We start from the raw sequence: 16,831 nt of genomic DNA on the forward strand, positions 1-16,831 counted from the left end.
GCTACCCTACAATCCGTCCTGCTCTGTAGTAAAATCAGCGATATTTGACCGCCCTGTTGCTCCCATTGAAATGTATACAGCCTATTTAAAATCTAAGACTTCAGATTGTCCGTAGCCTGCTGTTGTTACCACTGTCCTGTTTGAAATTTAATGTGAGAAACTGGTTATTTTGCCATATGTGCCGATATTAAACCCAAAGTACTTACTAGCTAACTGACTGGATGCCCATTAACCTTATAACTCCTGTTGTGTGTGTGTGTGTGTGTGTGTGTGTGTGTGTGTGTGTGTAAAAACTGAGATGTTCAGAGGTCTTGCTTCATGGTATCGAACAGCCCGCACAAAACAGGTTCTTTATGTTTTAGTTTAAGTGCTGATGTAAACCACAATGTTCAGCAAACATCTATCAGGTCATTGGACTGTATTTTTTTAAAGCTTAAGTATGCACACATGGGATATATTAAAAACTGACAAGCCGTTTGAACACATGATGTGAAATCACTTCATTAACCTGCTGGATTTGCCAAAAGTTCAAATATTTATACTACTTTGGCACATTACTCCTAACTTATTAAGTGGCTCTTAGTGAGGGTCATGATAATCAATTCAATTGAGCAGAAGTGACATTCTTACTTCGATTCGTCCAAATTCATGTGAGTTTCAGTCTGTTCAGCCTGTTTCTGTGTAGCACCAAGCAGCAGACCTAAACCTGGATGTGCTTCTGGCTTCTGCCTCTAATGAAAACGGATGAGTGTAAAATGCAACCATTGTTTGTAGTTTGCTGCCACCTACTGAGTGAAAAAAGAACTGAAGCTGTAAAAAGTCAGTATTCCTAATGATAGGCTTCGTTTTGTTTCAGTTTCAGTTCACTATACAGCTCATCAAACTGTTTTCCCTTTACGTTTTGATATAATAGCTTTTTAGTACTACTGAGACACATACTGCCTTTTCCTTCTGTCAGAGTAATATTTTCTTGAGCTGTGTAACTGGATTGTTCAAACATAGAGGTAGTTTGGATTCACTGACACAGGAGCCATACGCCCTTTCTGCAGTTTCTATGCTTCCTTAGCTCGTTTATGTCGCCATTGTTAATCCTGTCCTGTGCAAACAAAAGCTCAAGCTACACTTGTCTGACTGACAGAAGGTTCAAGAGAAGGACATTTGCTCTCAACTCTTTCCCTGTTGAAATGTTATTCCAAGGAAGTGAGTTTCCTACAGGGTATGGAGGGTTAGTATGTGTTAATGATTTCAGTGTCATGCAGGGGAAAGCAGCATTCAGTGGAAGCTTCTCGGTGACTGTTTTAAATCCAAATATGACCCTTATTTGTGGCGCATGTTAACATACGGTCAGCTCAGGAGTTAGTATCAGTGATGTGGTTGTCACGAGGTTGCGCACAGCATCACCGGCAAGAGGGCTTGGTTTGAGAGGTTTTTGGCATCTGTGATGTGATTTACAACCATCCACTCATGTACAGCAAGAAGCCGCACTCACAACCGTGGGCATCAGCAAGTTGGTGAAATTTAAACAAAACAAAACAGCGTTACATCCGAAACTCTCTTATTGTACCCAAAATACAAATTTTAGTGATTACATGTGGCTTCATTAATTATGTTCAAAAGGATGAATACATAACGCAAGTAATAACTTTATGATCAGTCAGTGAATGAAGGAGCTCAAGAGTGCAAATATAGTTGCAATAAAGTGACAAATATGCCCTTTTATGTCAAACAAAGACCGAAATAAGTGGCATCAGTGTGAGGATGAAAATGAGCGATCCAACCTCACACTGCAGATATCAGGGCAAAGCACAGTGGGGGGTTGCAGTCTGCACGCACAAGAGGGCTAACAACGCTGTGAGTGACGGAATCCACCCAAACTGAGGAACAGCTTCTTCCCCAGAGCTGAAGCCTGCACTGTTTGCACTATAATATAATATAATATAATATAATATAATATAATATATCATGTTGCTATTTAATGTTTTTTGTTGCAGCTGCTCTGTGAGCCAAGCTTTCGTTGTCTAAATTCAATGGCAATATATCTCTGCACCACACGATGGCGATAGATTCTCACAGACAGTCTGTGCTCTGCTTCCGCCACCAGTCAGCTTTAAATCTTTTTTTTATTCAATGAAACCTTTATTTAACTGTCCATCTCGCAGCATTACTTTAAAAAAATCATATTTAAATACGTAAATAAATATAAAAGCCAAGGGTAAAAGAAAAAGGTAACAATTATAAGAATACACGCAAAAATTCACATACATATATTGTTTTGAGCCTTTTTGTTGGTGCAGTCTGATATTGATTGTATGTGCATGTGCACATCCTTAAAATAATGACAGAAATATGGTGTTTTGTTAGTAAACTTACATTTATGGATCAAAAATTTAGCTAAAAGTATTAAGAAATTTATCATAAAAAAACATTTCTCATACTTCTTGGGGAACTTAAAGAAACAGAATAAAACATTTTCCCATCGTAAAGAAAACTCCCTTAAAATATGGACAATAACAAAGCTGCTAAATTCCTTCCAGAATCTCTGTGTAAAAGAACAGTACCAAAAAAGATGTGTCACAGTTTCTGGATGATCCCCACAGAAAGTACAATTAGTATTTATGTCCCTTTTAAATTTGGCCATGTAGTGACTGGCTGGATAACATTTATGTCGAATTTTAAAAGAGACTTCTTTCACCTTATTTACAATCAAATATTTATGGGGGACCATCCAGACTATCTTCCACTTGATATCTGGAACAAATCGGTTCCAATAAGATATTATATATGGGAGAGAGACGATATCTTCTTGGAATAAACTACGTATTCTCTTATTGCTGTTACCAAGTTCCTGTGAAAAGCAGATTTTTCCTATTGGTGACTCAGCTGGATCAGGGAGAGTGACTGAGGTAGAGATCGAGCTGTCAGTGTTTTTATATAACATTAAAGTCCCTGAGGGTATGGCACCAAGCACCATTGAGAATTCCTGAACACTGATTGGAAAATTATATAGTGCAATAAAGTCGTTGTAAGTAAGTAGTTGTCCCTCTTTACTAACCAGCTGAGCCACCAATAGGATCCCATTTTGGAGCCAAGTTTCCAGGAAAAGTGATTTATTTTTCTATAAAATCTCTCTGTTGTTCCAGATGAGGTATTTGTGAGGTGAGAAGTTGTGTTTATAAATGAGGGTCCACGCTAAGAGGACCTGCTTATGGAAGGATGAAAGCTTTACAGGGAGTTTCTCAACATTGTAATTACAATTTAAAGTAAAATTAAAGCCACCAAAACGAGAGAAAATATGGTATAAAGTTCCAGACAGAGGTAGGGTTTTAAGAAAATGTTTGCGACGTCGAAAATAGCGACGGCCATCTGGGACTTTCTAGTGGACGACTTCATGGCTGCGCCTTCACCTGGAGACTGGCGGTCCATCACAGAGGGATTCCAGGAGCGCTGGAACTTCCCTCTGTGCTGTGCAGCTCTGGATGGGAAGCACGTCCAGACAAAGGCACCCCATATATCATATAGGAGACACACACTTTGATATACACTAAATATTTATTGCATTTCTTTTTTGTGGTGCCCAAATTTATGCACCTGCTTGATTTTGTTTAAACAATTATTGCACACTTTCTGTAAATCCAGTAAACTTCTTTTCACTTCTCAAATATCACTGTGAGTCTCCTGTATGATATTTAACTGACCTTTTTTATTGTAACAACCAACGATTTATACAGGAAAATAATGTCTATTAACAAGGTTGCCCAAACTTTTGCATCCCACTGTATTAGTATATTTTGTCATTAGTATAATATGAAATAACTTCTACATGTGTCAAGTCGTGTGCCAACATTTGCTGTGTAGTAGAACTGAGACATTAGTCATTATAAAAATTTATTTGAAATAATATTAAAATTCTCAAACAGAAAAACATTAAACATAAATATATAAAATATAAGTATTTACAGAGAGACAGGAATAAAAAGGACCAGCTGCTCTCCAGAGCAGGAACAAGGCTGAGGAGGAAATGCTCCATTGGAGACTGGTGTGGCCTCTTCAGGGACTCCAGGATGGCCAGCTCCACCGCCGATGGACCGTCCTGGGACCCGTCCCTCATCTGCCTCGGAGCCGTCCTCCTCTGTGGGCCTGTAAAACAGCACAAAACACAAAGAAATGAGAAGGCTGCTACTAGATTTTAATTTCAACAGTGGAAAAAAAACAAAAACAGGATATAATCAGATTGGTTGTAGATATTTAGTAAAGGTGATCACAAGGCAATCCCACCGACTAAAAAGGTATCAGTGCTTGCTGTACATACCTGTGGGTGCAGCAGCAGGAGCTCAGGGACTGGGGAGCCAGGGGAAGCAACAGGGGATGCTCTGCTGCAGAACCAGTTGGCTCTATCAATACAGTATTAAATGCTAACAGGTTGAATATAATCAGAGAAAGTATATACAGTGGTCCCTCCTTTATTGCAGCAGGGGTTCTCAGAATAACTAGCCCCTGGCCACGCACTTTATACACTGTTTTCCCCACACACATGAACATTGGTCACAGTTCTCACAATTGATTCTCAAAGTGCAAACCTTTGTAGATTGCAAAACGTAAAAGTATTATTATGCCGCGTTTTGTCTTCATCTGCCCGCCACTTTCGTGCGCCCTTTCCCCTCGCGGTGCAGGTGTCTATTTCCGAATGAGGCTCATAGTTATGGGTGTTTTTGTGCTGTTTTTTCTATTGGACGTGATGGTTATCAAAACCAAACATGATAAATTTGGCAAGCGCAGGAGACACGACACGGAGCAGATTTGTCAATCAGGCTGCAGAATGCAATGCTGTACGGTGCAAAAAAAAGAAAAGAAAAAGAAAATCAGCGGAAAAGCGAAGCAGTGACAGCGGGACCACTGTGTGCTGCTTATTAATAAAGAAAATATATTCCTATATGACAACATGCATGAAAGCAGAACGGTATTTGTACGTCAGTGGGAAAATAGCGGTGGCTTGCTAGCTTTTGTGCGGCTTCCCCGGGTCAGCGAAAACTTAAGAGAAAACTTAAGAGAAATGAATGAACCAGGTTGCCCTTCACATATCTTCCTCCAAGCTCGGTCCTTTATATTCCTGTCTCGGTCCAGAAAGCAGCTGGTGTCGTGCAGCTCCAGGTTGTTTGCTACGGCGTTGATTAGCCTTCCTTCCATTGAAGAATGAAGGGGTTTGGCTGGATCTGCCCCTTTGACCTAGGTCACAGCCACGTCACCAGGCTCCTGATTGGTTGTCGCGGCACGATTTGACGCTGGAGTTCAGATTTTTCCAACTCCAGGTAGACGCGTAACGCACGTATGCACAAAATGCAACACAAAAAGTCACGCACGTGGTTTTATTCGCGAGTCAAACGCTCCAAACGCCCTAGACTGACGCGCGTTTCAGGCGTTTTGGCGTTTTGGCGACACAAATCTGCTTCCGAATTTTCGCGGGAGCCGCAATCGCGGGTCATCGCGCTTTTCCATTGACTTTACATGTAAACCTGACGCTCTGTTCGCGTCTATCGCGTTCGGTGTGAACACACCGTAAGAGCTTTTTATAGAATAAATTGCATGACTGCAGTGAGAAAGCAGTAACATCACGACAATGTCAGTAGGGAGTGGGGAGAGGGTTTTAGGAAAGATTCAAGTGCCCGGTCTTACAACTGCAGCACAGATCATAATAAAATTGCTATTTGCTTGGGTATTACCTTCATGAATGACATCCATATTACTAGGAAGCAAATTCTGCATCTTCAAGTTAGGATTTTAAGGGGGATAAGGGGCGGGGACACCAACTGATGTGCAACTTCTACTAAAGCTTTAGCATCATACTAATGATTCTTGACGCCAGCGAGGCTGACAAAGTGGTGTGACAATTTGGGTTTTTTTAAAGATAGAATTTCCTATTACTGACATCATTTAGAAACTAGGGTTTGACTCCTGTGTGAGACCGTAATTTTCTTTATTTATGTAACTTTTGTTTTCACTGGCAGTTTAGTGTTAGGTTAGGACAAAAAACAAATTAGGAAGGTTAAAGACAGAACATTACTAGATTGTGGTTTTAATTAAAATGTAGCCTGTGACAATGCTGAACACATGACAAGCTACTTTAAGGCATATCACCCAGTTTGTAATATTGCTAAACATTTCTGAAGGCAGACGAGTCATGCTGGCTGGGTCGGTGTCATTTTTGTTGTAATTGATGTCTGGTTTGTTCTGTTCCCTAGTGATGGGTAGGGATGGGTACCAGTATCCGGTGCCATAATGGCACCGGTTCTGACATAATCCTTGAAATAGTAATAACACAGTATCCTCAGCAAAGATGAATTAAACAAGTTTTATTTTAATGGAAGTTTACTTCAAGTCTTAGATTTTTACTGTTTTTTATTTGATTACTTTAAAGTATATGATTACATTTGAGTAATTAAATAAAGACAGTTTTGATGGAGCTCCTGAGCCAGCCCAAGCTCTCTATGAAGACGAGGAAAAACTCCCCTGGGGGGGCCAGATTGACGGGAAGAAACCTCGGGAAAGCCCATTCAAAGAGAGATCCCCTTTCCTGGGATGGCTGGGGGGGTTACAGGAATTCCAAAACACTGAAATTTAAAGTGGGCCAATTAAAAAAAATTTTTCCTGAAAAAAAGAAAGGTAATTCATACATCACACATAAATGATAACGTCTGAATTGTGTGTGTTTGTGTGTGTGTGTGATAGGCTTATCTCAGCCAAGTGTGATGCTGTAGATCCTCCAGCGTCGGCCGCGTCTCCGGGACTTTGGTTAAACACGCGTCCAAGAAATCCCGGCAGTCTGGAAAGAAAGGAAAGAGAAAAAACATGAAGATGATAGTTCCAGTGGTCCAAGCCATCAGTCAGTCTTGAAGTGTGACGTTTTCTTACTTTTGGACAGATGTCTTTTGAATTTCAGGCGCTTTTTGAGGAAGCTCGTGGTGTCAAAGTCCCCCGCATGAAGCGCTTCGTACAGAACCACTCCCATTTGCCATACCGTGGTGGGTCCACACCTGTAGCAACTGCGCCCGTACCACTCGGGAGGGGAGTAAATTTCTGTACCTAATAAACAGACACAATTGCAATTTCTTCTAAAACAAAAGGCGAAAACTGTGACATCTGTGAAGAGCAAGAGCAGAATATGTTACCATAGAAGAGGCGGTACTGCGACCGCTCCTTAAAAAAGCAGCTGAGTCCAAAGTCGATGATACGAACACGCGGTACATCTGAGCCGGTCTCAATTAGAATGTTCTCACTCTTGATGTCCCGGTGAAAGATGTGTTTATCCTCCAGGTGCTTCGCAGCATCAACCAGCTGCTTCAGAATGACCTGGAAATAGAGCAGGGCGATATGACCAAAAATATTCATCACGATATACATTTGAAAAGTTGCGATAACGATATAACTGACGATATAACTGACACTAGACAAAATACTTTACAACTCCACAACTTTATTAGTGCAAAAAACCCCATCAATGTATTTTCACTTAAACAAGCAGCTGTTTTTTTTATGTCCATTAAAGTTATATAAAAATGCAAATTCCTCGCTGACAGTTTAACCAAAAGGCATTTCCAGTGGAAACTGGCCGACATAATCTCAGCATAACCATGTATAATATCCACAAAACTTAAAAAGAGGTTACACACACAATACGGTAATATCATGTTGAGGTGCAGTACGTATCACTCCGCGAGGCGCCTGCCTACGATAGCCGTAATGCTCCGACAATCCATCGAGCGGTGCGGCTTTGTAGCTTAGCAAAGTCGCCGTGCACATAAAACCGTTTCGAGGTCAGTAAACACAACCAGAGTTCATACATAAGGCGCACGGGATTATAAGGGGCTCTGTCGAGTTTCAGAAAATTCAAAGGGTTGATTTTAAGTGTGCCGTATTTTCCATACAACACGGTAATAACGACGGCCTGCTAGCATGCGCTACCAAAAATTGTGCTTTGTTGTGTATCTGACGGACGAAAGCTAAACCAGTTCCACACCACTGAAGCTGCAGCATTTTTACAAACCAGAAACTTAAACAACTGAGTTAAATCAACACAACTTTTTCATATTCAATAAACCTGTGCATTTTGTGTTCATAAAATGCGATTGAAACATGTTCAGATGAAGTAAGTTGAGCTCTTGGAATATTTTAATCCTTCACAATTTTGTCATTTTATTTCAACAGTATTCAATAACTTTTACCCCAATACTACTTGGTCACTTAAATACTACATGCTGTCTTCATATTACATAATGTTCAACAAAGTCTAGATCCTGGTTACCATAAAAATTGAATGGGTCTTCAACAACTACCATCCTTCTATCTTTATCCTGGTTGCAGGAGGGCTGGGAAATAACCCTGAAGTGATAGGTTACAAGGCACGGTACACCCTGGACAGCTGACCAGTCTATCACATAGAAACAAACAACCATTTGCAACAGCACTAACCACCATGCCAACAATCTAGGAAATGTAGGAAAGCTATGATTTCCTGTATTTGATGCAGAATTGTTTTGTTTTGTAATAATACACAATAAATAGCAATAGCAATAGCATGCACGTGGTGCGTGTGTAGTGCCTCTTATAACTCCTGCAGTTTGAAATCTTGTGCGATCTTGTGAATTTCATGAGTTCAGCAACTAACCACTCTCACTAGATTGTATCAGCTCATCTCAACAAGAACAAATTAAGTTGTTGAATTTCGTACAGATTCTTCATGATTTAATTACGTTCATAGAAACATGAAATTATTGTGTTCAAATTACAAGTTAGACTTTTTTAATGTAACAACCACCCAACTTACTTTTTTTGGTAAAAAACAGTAGAGGTGGCTGCTCGACTTGACTGAGATGGATGCCTTCCTGAAACCACGATCTAAAGAGCGCGAGTCTGAAACCCGTGCAGTGTCGTGGTCGTGGGATTTAACATTGATATATTATTGACTTACTTCACTTGAACATGATATAAACAATTTAATCTAGCCTCTCTGCATATCATGTAGTTTCTACACTATGTAGTTACACTTAACTTTAAAGCATGAGGCAATTGTGTTAAATACACGCAAGATGCTTACGTAAATCCAAGAGCTGGCCAATCCCTTTTTTTCAGTGTACTTACCTGGATGATTGAGCATGTATCAAGACAATGAGTCATTTACTTTAGTAAAACTGTGTAATGCAACAAGAAAAGAAAAAATATCCGAACTATAGCACCGACTTTTAAATAGCGATCAAGCCCAATAAACAGTTTCTTTTGTTAAAAGAGGGGCCTAATGTCCTCCACAGTTATGTGAGATGATAAAGCCATACAGAAAATGATTACTTCAAGATATAGCTGCTAAAAGTCGTTCTACTACCGAATTATGTGTATGTATCCTCTCCTGATTTATTTCCAAAGTTTACTCACTTGATTTGGATTACTGAATGGAACCTAATCATTTTATTAATCTATACACACAGAAATAGCCACACAAACTAAATTAGTTGGTCAAATTTTATTCAGACACTTGATGAAATAATCACACAATGTGGTCCTTCTAATGACAGCAACATAATCTTGTTAGGAGGTGGTGGGATTGTCACATGCAGTGAGCTAGCATGATTTACTTAAAGCTGATGTGATTCCCAGATTGGACGAACTATTTGCATTTTCCTCATCATTATTTTTATTTTTGTTTTCTGATTGCTGATTGGTAGTGGTTGCCAGAATTATGCTTTCGCTTAAAATACAGTGTTAGCTACTAGTGCCTCAATTTCTTGGTTGTCTAAGAAATTTATCCTATCAGAGCCTTCAAAAACAAAAAATAAAAACAAAAAATATATTTTACAAAACATAATTCCAATTAAAATAGTTAGCTGGGTAAAATGCCACATTTTTTATGTCACAGTTAGTGCGATTCTTGATTCTTATGATAAAATGTAATTATATTTTAATCCCACAAATTTCTTTTTTCTTTTTATGAGAGCTCACACACTTAAAGGATATCCCAAAGTCACACATTTTACAACAGCAACCTCATTTTATAAATGCAATACACTACAAAACAAGTGGAATAAAAGCAAAACATTAATAATATGCTTTAGTGGAATTACTACAGTATCTTGAAATTTGCCGTTTCCGTTCGTGCTTTTATTTTGAAGGCAGCCCATTGAAACGGAAATCGTTGCGCTGGGTCACCTGGCTACCGTTTAGCGTTTACTTTCCGTTAGCAAAGTTGTAGATTGCAAGAAGTTTTTTGCGAGTATACATTTGAGCACACCAGAACAAAGGGATTACACACATATAAAGCACGGTATGTACACCGAGTTGTTGTAAAGAAAACAAAAACAGGCTTGTAGGCTTGTGAAATGGGACGGTCTAGCCTCCCTCGCGCTGCCCAGGTTGCCTATCAACCGTTATACTAAAAGCGGGAAACGTTTCATACAGCTTTGTTTGACAGAAACGGAGTAGAACATATTTTGTTCATTTGTTTCTACATGAGCTTTGTGTGATGTGATAAGTATCTGAGGCTGAGACCACACGACTGTAAAACATGATTGTTGGGCTTCATTTTTGTACTGAACAGTCATTTTAAGATTAGCTAGTAAATAACAATTAGCTCATGTTGTTCATGAGACTAAAGTCATCTTACTTTGGTAATGTAAATATAATATGGCCAATATGATAGTTATTATCTTAATCATTATTAGTTATCACAGCAGTGAGTTCGAACTCTGTGTCAAATACTGAGCTTCAGTAAAGATTCTATGGCGTTATTTTAGTGCCACTATGCTCAAATTCTTTTTACTTGCGCTCAGAATAGTGGCACAAAAATAACGCCATAAGATTCAAGTTACAATTATTTATATTTCCTATCTCCTTAAATCTTCACTCAAAGACAAGTATGTTTGACAGTGTGTATATAGATGTATCATATAGAAAAGACAAATATTGTTCGTTTAATATGCTGGCATTACTAAATTTGGCTCAATGCTTACATATATGTGTAAAAAGAAAATGTGCGAGCTGTGGTAACTGTGTCTGATAGAATGAAGAGTAGACTGATACATGAAATATTCCTTTATTGGGTGAGAAAATCAGACCATGTCATAACTGCTTTAAGTCATACAGAATAGATATCAGAGCCTTAAACAGGCTGACTTCTGCTAAATGGGTCAAACTGGGCAGAAAGTCTACAAACACATAACATCCTTATAGAATATGATGTAACACTATAGATCAACTTAGCTCAGAATATATAAAGCATATAAACAATTACAGCAATATGATGCAACAAACACAGCAGTGCTACTGATCCAAAATACTCAAAGCTTCATAGAACTGAAACAAACATTTATTTTAGCTCCATTCTGCTGCTGATACAGACTTTAGGTTTCTGAACATTGAACTTGTTGCTGCCTTTCATAGTGTGTAACTTGAAGGCCCTGAGTACTTTCTCTCACACTGAAAACACTGGGATGATAACATTATTTGAACATTACCTAATAAGACTGATTCAGCACAGACAGTTATGTTAAACTTTCCTAGCAGTCCTTCACAAACAGGGAACAGTCTGTCTATTCTCTCCATCTGTCAGCTGCTGCTGGCTCTTCCTCCTCCTCTTCCTCACACACTGCTGAGTTTGTCCTGGTGGATCATCAGGGGTGCAAAGCCTCACAGATGATGTGCAGCAGTGGGTCCCTCAGTCTGTCCTCACTCTGGACACTTGCAGTTGTCACACATGGAAATGAAATGTGCGATAAGCTGCAGGATTCAGACACAAGTGTAACTTATAAACACACGTTCATACTTTTATTCCACAATCAGAGAGAAAGAAACAGAGAGAGTGCAGGACAGACAGACAGGTGACAGTCTCAGGTGTACACACTGCTACACAACAGCACCAGAGAAGGAGGATTTAGTGTTTGTGTTATTACGAGTGCTACACAAGAAGAGTTCCCAGATGGTACAGTGGACACATGTGTGACTGCTGTGATTAAAGCATCTTTCTTTCAGCTTAACGAGTGAACCGTCAGCTCGTTCAAACACACGTTAAAGTCCGTTTGGCTCGACACCACCGAACAGAGGCAGCAATATAACATAGCTAACATTAACAGTGCAGTGAATCCTGCTTGTTGCGATCATGTTTAGGGGGTAGGAGGATGTGTTCATGACTTATGGCAGTTTGCACCAGTCCAGGTCCATCTGTGTGGATTTCATCTTTCCAAGATTCTGAGGCCCAGTACAACTCATTAACCTGTTTTCTTTGTTTTCTTTATTTTTAACTTTCCAGCTTTCCATTGCCATCGAAGCGTTACACCCCTTCTCCTGCACCAGGGTACAAACAGAGCCCCCTACATGGTAGGCTCCCAGGGAGCTCTTTACTGATCGGACAGCAAGCTGCATGCTTGCGGCTGGCTCAGCTGAAAGCCCGCCTTGCGTTGACACAGATAAATAACGCCATTGCTATTGGTGGCCGAACCAATACACGCGCCCCATTTATATCTACAACACCCCCCTTTCCTGACAGCTGCAGCCATCAGTCTACTAAACCTTCTGAAGGTTGCTAACACCATGTCCCATCCCTTATATAACCCCTATGCCTCTGGGAAACAAAGTTCAGCCCAGGGGCGCTATGGACAGTCGAGTATGCAGGCAGAGAGAGACTCTCATAAGACACCTCCTCATCTTGGGCCTGGGTCCAGCTTTAGCTCTTCTGGAGTTTCATCTGCGTCTCCTGCAAAATCTGGAGGAACGATCCCATCACTGCTAACTATGCCAATGAGCTGCAGGCCAGAAGGGAGTAAGACTTCAATGGAAGAGGACATAAAGAAGTCCAAACCTGTGGGCTCTGCAGAGTCTACTTCAGAAACAGCTGTGAACATCCTTATGCAATTTGGACTTGAAAAAGAGGACCTGGAACATCCAATCTCATACTCTGAAGATCAGATCACTCCTGACAACCTGCCTTTTACCTTACAAGTGACAGAGGATATCCCAGTGCTGGCCCAGATGCAAGACTACACTGCCACTTCACCTAGGGTCTTTCCGCATACCTGCTCTCTATGTAACAAGGAATATAATCAGATGAAGGTAAGTCGAAGATTGTTCGATGTTTTTGCTTTCAGTCAGTTTTTATTTATTTGAAACGCAATGTTTTTTGTTTTGTTTTGGGATTGTTTTTAATTATTTGACTTTGAATGCCATTATAGGATTTTGGTTTTGAAAAAGCTTCATGGATGCTACTTTAAAGTTTATTTGGTTTGTTTTATTCACTATTACTGCATAATGATGACTGTAGGAAGACTACCAACTTGGACTGCAAACATTTGGACACATTTTCCCATATTTCTGCAATTCAGTATTCTGTAACAGAACTTTTGAAGGATTACAGTCCAGACTAAACTTAACTATATGTCTACCAGATGTTGTAATTTAAAAAACTACTTCAAAGAGACCTTCAGAAACTTCAGTGGTCTGTACTTGCAATTGATAGATTTAATGTCTTTTGACTTGATGTAAACCCATGCGAAGACATTCAAGGCATTTGCTAACAATGGAGCCAAGGCCTCAGATGACGTGATGAGGAAGAATCTGCAAGCATGAAGAACCTGTGCATCAGAAAATGTTGGAAGATGGCTGTTTTTTCATTTGTCTCTGTCCTTGGGCTACTGTTCCACAGTGCTCATTCAGCTTTGCTTTTCCTGGAACTGTTGCTGAATGTAAAAGTTCCCCTTTTTGTCTTTTGTCACTAGAGTGAACAATAGTGTGTTTGGTCCTTTATTTTATATCAGTAGGCACCTTGTTTTTGTGTTATACTAATTTTCTTTGCTCATACTTTAAGTTAGTGTTTCGGTGTCACAAGACTTTTACTACCACAAACATAAGCACCCTGGGCGCAGCGCCCAGTCATGAGCTACACAAGCACCAGCTTTAATTTGACTGATTGTTGAATCTCTCTTTATGGATGTGCCTTCCTTTGCTGCACCAAATTTCACATTTGGGCTCCTCGTCAAAGAAACAGCGCCTTCCTCTTCTGGCCTATTTCAACATCATCTTCCTGTCGCTACTCTAACTGTGATCAACATAGGTGGTGCATTTTGTCCTAATCCAAACTTGGCCTCTCCTGAGACGACCTTCTTGGAACCTTGGGAAATTTTGATGCCATAAGAAGAGCCTGAGTAGGGCTGGGTATCGTCACTGATTTCTAGAATCGATTCAATTCCGATTCACAAGGTCCCGAATCGATTCGATCCACGATTCGATTTAATTCGATTCGATTTAAATCTGGGAAATTTTGACAGTCAGAAATATTATAATTCAGATCAGTACATTTACATATTTTTGTATCAATCAAAAGGAAGCTGACACACGCAAGACTTTATCACAGGTGTAAGCGTCACAGCAGATGCTTTTGTGTCAAAGTAGCTGAAGATAAAACACAGAAAAACATGAAGGTGATTTTCCTGGCCTGGGATTTTATAAAAATGTTCTGCAGTACATCAAAAATGAAAGAAAACCATTAATCAACATATGAACATCACCTCTGACGTTACAGCGGTTTTATTAGAGACACGGTTAAGCGTTTTACATTTTGAATAATTTTAAAAAGTTTAAATTTGTTCAGTATTGAACAGCAGAAATGAGGTTTTCTTTTCGGAAGAATGTAAAAGGGAAAAAAACAGCGGCTGACAGCCTGTAAACAGCGGTAGACTTGTGCGTAACAAGCAAGCGAATAATGAAGAAAGGGAAACTGTTCTTGAAGTACAGAGAGAGGGAGAGAGAGCTGTGCATCACGGTGGAAGCAAAACAGTAAAAGTCAGAGGGAATTCATGATGATGTTTATGTGAAGCGTTTGGATCTTCTTTTGCTGCTGGTTCGGTCAATATTGTTTGGAGAGAGATCAAACTAACAGCTTTAGAATCGGCTCATAAAGGGCGTGAACACACAGCGCGGACCCGCCGACAGATCAGAATCAGCGAGCTGTCGGCTTTCAGCCCCGACCGTGAGAAAGGCGACATCTCACTGATTCTGATCCGCGGGTCGCGCTGTGTGTTTAAGTCTATGTGCAGAAGCCGTGTTCCTGCTCTCATTTACTGTCTTAACTGTTTGGTGGTTCTTGAAATTTTGTGAGATGTCACCTGAGATTCTGGCATTTTGGGCAAAATAAATTTATATTAAAAAATCGATTCAGGATTTTAATGAATCGATTTTACGTTATCCAAGCCAGAATCGATTTTAATCGATGAATCGATTATAAAAACCCACCCCTAAGCCTGAGAGTCCAGAATCCAGAGCCTAAGATGACCCTTTTGTTTTGGTTGTTTGTAGTCAGATGTTTGACTTGTGTTTTCCATATATACTAAATAATTTCATCTTTAAAATTGTATCCCAGGAGAGGTATAATGTGTCATGCTTATTTGTTCCTGTTTTGTTTTTGGCCCATGAAGGTTTCTAAGTGCAATCCAGGCTCCTGGCTAATGTTATAATGCTTCTCCGTTCAGTGAAGGACTAACTGTTAATATTTTAAGATTTTTTTTAAGGCCACTGCAAAGTTTAGTGACCTTTTTATCAGCAAGTGATGTCAATGACAAACATTGCTCCTGATAATAATGAATCTGGTCTAAATGTTTGTTTTTTGTTGTGACCACTAGGATTGGGTCTCCCACCAGAATACCAGCCTTCACATCGAGAACTGCAAACTTCTGCGAAAGCAGTCAGTCTTTCTTCTCTGTACTTCGTGATTATGAACCGATATCTTTGGGGCAGCGCAACCATGGTTGTGCCGAAATGATGTCGGGGTTGTAATGCTAGGATAGCTTCCTAAGAACTGTTCATTTGTATTTTTTCATTTTTCTTTGTCATATTTGTTGCGTTCCTGTAAAGCACCTTAATGATTTATTGTTAAAAGGCTGAATACATTTCTAAGTTTTTGAATTAATGAACAATAATATATTTTTAAGGACATTCTACCTGGCAACGTCTGACAAAAATGTACCTGTGTTTTTCCACAGATACCCAGAGTGGAACGGTGAAATAGCATCACCGCGAGGGTAAATATCTTCATTTGAAGTCATTTGGCGAATAAAAAAACATGCCAGCATTGGAGCCTTTCATTTTCTTTCATTTAACTGTGCTTTTCTTTTTAATGCACTTGTTAGTGCGTCAGGTGCCAAGCCCTCTCCCGCAACGTCTGCTGAGACTTCCCAGAAGAAAACCAGACATGAGAGTCGTTCCCGTTCCTGCAGCCCCCGCAGTCATCGTGACTCGGAGCAAAGCAGCGACAGGCGAAGAAGGCTTTCCCGCTCTCGCAGACCCCGCACTCATCGTGACTCGGAGCGTAGCAGGGACAGGCGAAGCAGCCATTCCCGCTCCGGCAGCCCACGTCGCCACCGTAAGTAAGTAAAATTTATTTATATAGCGCTTTTCACAGATAAAAATCACAAAGTGCTTTACAACACAGAAAATGGGAATATAAAACAATATAACAGTAAATAAAACAATGTAAAACAATAAAACTATAAAAACAGCATAAGAAGAAATTAATCAAATGCTTTTCTAAATAAAAATGTCTTCAGCTGTTTCTTAAAACAATCAATGGAGTCCGTGCAGCGAAGAGACAGTGGGAGAGAATTCCACAACCGTGGTGCCACAGTCTGAAAGGCCCGATCACCACGAGTTTTAAAACGAGTGCGCGGTACCACCAACAGTCTCTGATCTAATGACCTTAAAGCCCGAGAAGATGTATGTGATTTCAGCAGGTCAGATAAATATTGAGGAGCCTGACCATGCAGGGCCCTAAAGGTTAGAACTAAAATTTTAAACTGAAACCTAAAAT

At 39.9% G+C, this 16,831-nt stretch overlaps 2 protein-coding genes across 5 annotated transcripts; one reads left to right on the plus strand and one right to left on the minus strand.

Moving 5' to 3' along the window:
* Positions 1 to 6,332: 6,332 nt before the first annotated feature.
* On the minus strand, positions 6,333 to 9,199 carry LOC146719262 (serine/threonine-protein kinase pim-2-like). 4 transcript variants are annotated; one of them, XM_085462584.1, is made up of 4 exons: positions 9,133 to 9,199; positions 7,164 to 7,344; positions 6,907 to 7,077; positions 6,333 to 6,817 (listed from the first exon to the last, which is right to left on the minus strand). In XM_085462584.1, the coding sequence occupies exons 1-4, from the start codon at positions 9,166 to 9,168 to the stop codon at positions 6,726 to 6,728; spliced, it is 480 nt and encodes a 159-aa protein (XP_085318710.1). In that variant the 5' UTR covers positions 9,169 to 9,199; the 3' UTR covers positions 6,333 to 6,725. The 4 variants fall into 4 exon arrangements, with proteins under 4 accessions (XP_085318710.1, XP_085318728.1, XP_085318719.1 ...); XM_085462602.1 differs by lacking the exon at positions 9,133 to 9,199 and adding an exon at positions 8,297 to 8,445; XM_085462593.1 differs by lacking the exon at positions 9,133 to 9,199 and adding an exon at positions 7,665 to 8,089.
* A 969-nt stretch (positions 9,200 to 10,168) lies between these two features.
* Positions 10,169 to 16,395, plus strand: LOC146719263 (uncharacterized). The gene is made up of 5 exons (XM_085461267.1): positions 10,169 to 10,306; positions 12,287 to 13,086; positions 15,648 to 15,709; positions 16,008 to 16,046; positions 16,155 to 16,395. Exons 2-5 carry the CDS (start codon positions 12,568 to 12,570, stop codon positions 16,393 to 16,395), a joined length of 861 nt encoding a protein of 286 aa, XP_085317393.1. The 5' UTR covers positions 10,169 to 10,306; positions 12,287 to 12,567.
* Positions 16,396 to 16,831: the final 436 nt, after the last annotated feature.

This window comes from Copadichromis virginalis, linkage group LG1 (genome assembly GCF_057382275.1).
Source record: "Copadichromis virginalis isolate Kocher_CV1m ecotype Utaka linkage group LG1, C_Virginalis_male_GT1.1, whole genome shotgun sequence".
In the NCBI taxonomy this organism is placed as follows: domain Eukaryota; kingdom Metazoa; phylum Chordata; class Actinopteri; order Cichliformes; family Cichlidae; genus Copadichromis; species Copadichromis virginalis.

Excerpts from the sequence above, each read along its gene's own strand:
- LOC146719262 (XM_085462576.1), bottom strand. The coding sequence starts at position 7,395 with ATGTATATCGTGATGAATATTTTTGGTCATATCGCCCTGCTCTATTTC. Across the intron at positions 7,078-7,163 it reads GCAGTACCGCCTCTTCTATG|GTACAGAAATTTACTCCCCT; the intron begins GTAACATATTCT and ends TCTGTTTATTAG. Across the intron at positions 6,818-6,906 it reads CAAAAGACATCTGTCCAAAA|ACTGCCGGGATTTCTTGGAC; the intron begins GTAAGAAAACGT and ends CTTTCTTTCCAG.
- LOC146719263 (XM_085461267.1), top strand. The coding sequence starts at position 12,568 with ATGTCCCATCCCTTATATAACCCCTATGCCTCTGGGAAACAAAGTTCA. Across the intron at positions 15,710-16,007 it reads TGCAAACTTCTGCGAAAGCA|ATACCCAGAGTGGAACGGTG; the intron begins GTCAGTCTTTCT and ends GTTTTTCCACAG. Across the intron at positions 16,047-16,154 it reads GAAATAGCATCACCGCGAGG|TGCGTCAGGTGCCAAGCCCT; the intron begins GTAAATATCTTC and ends TGCACTTGTTAG.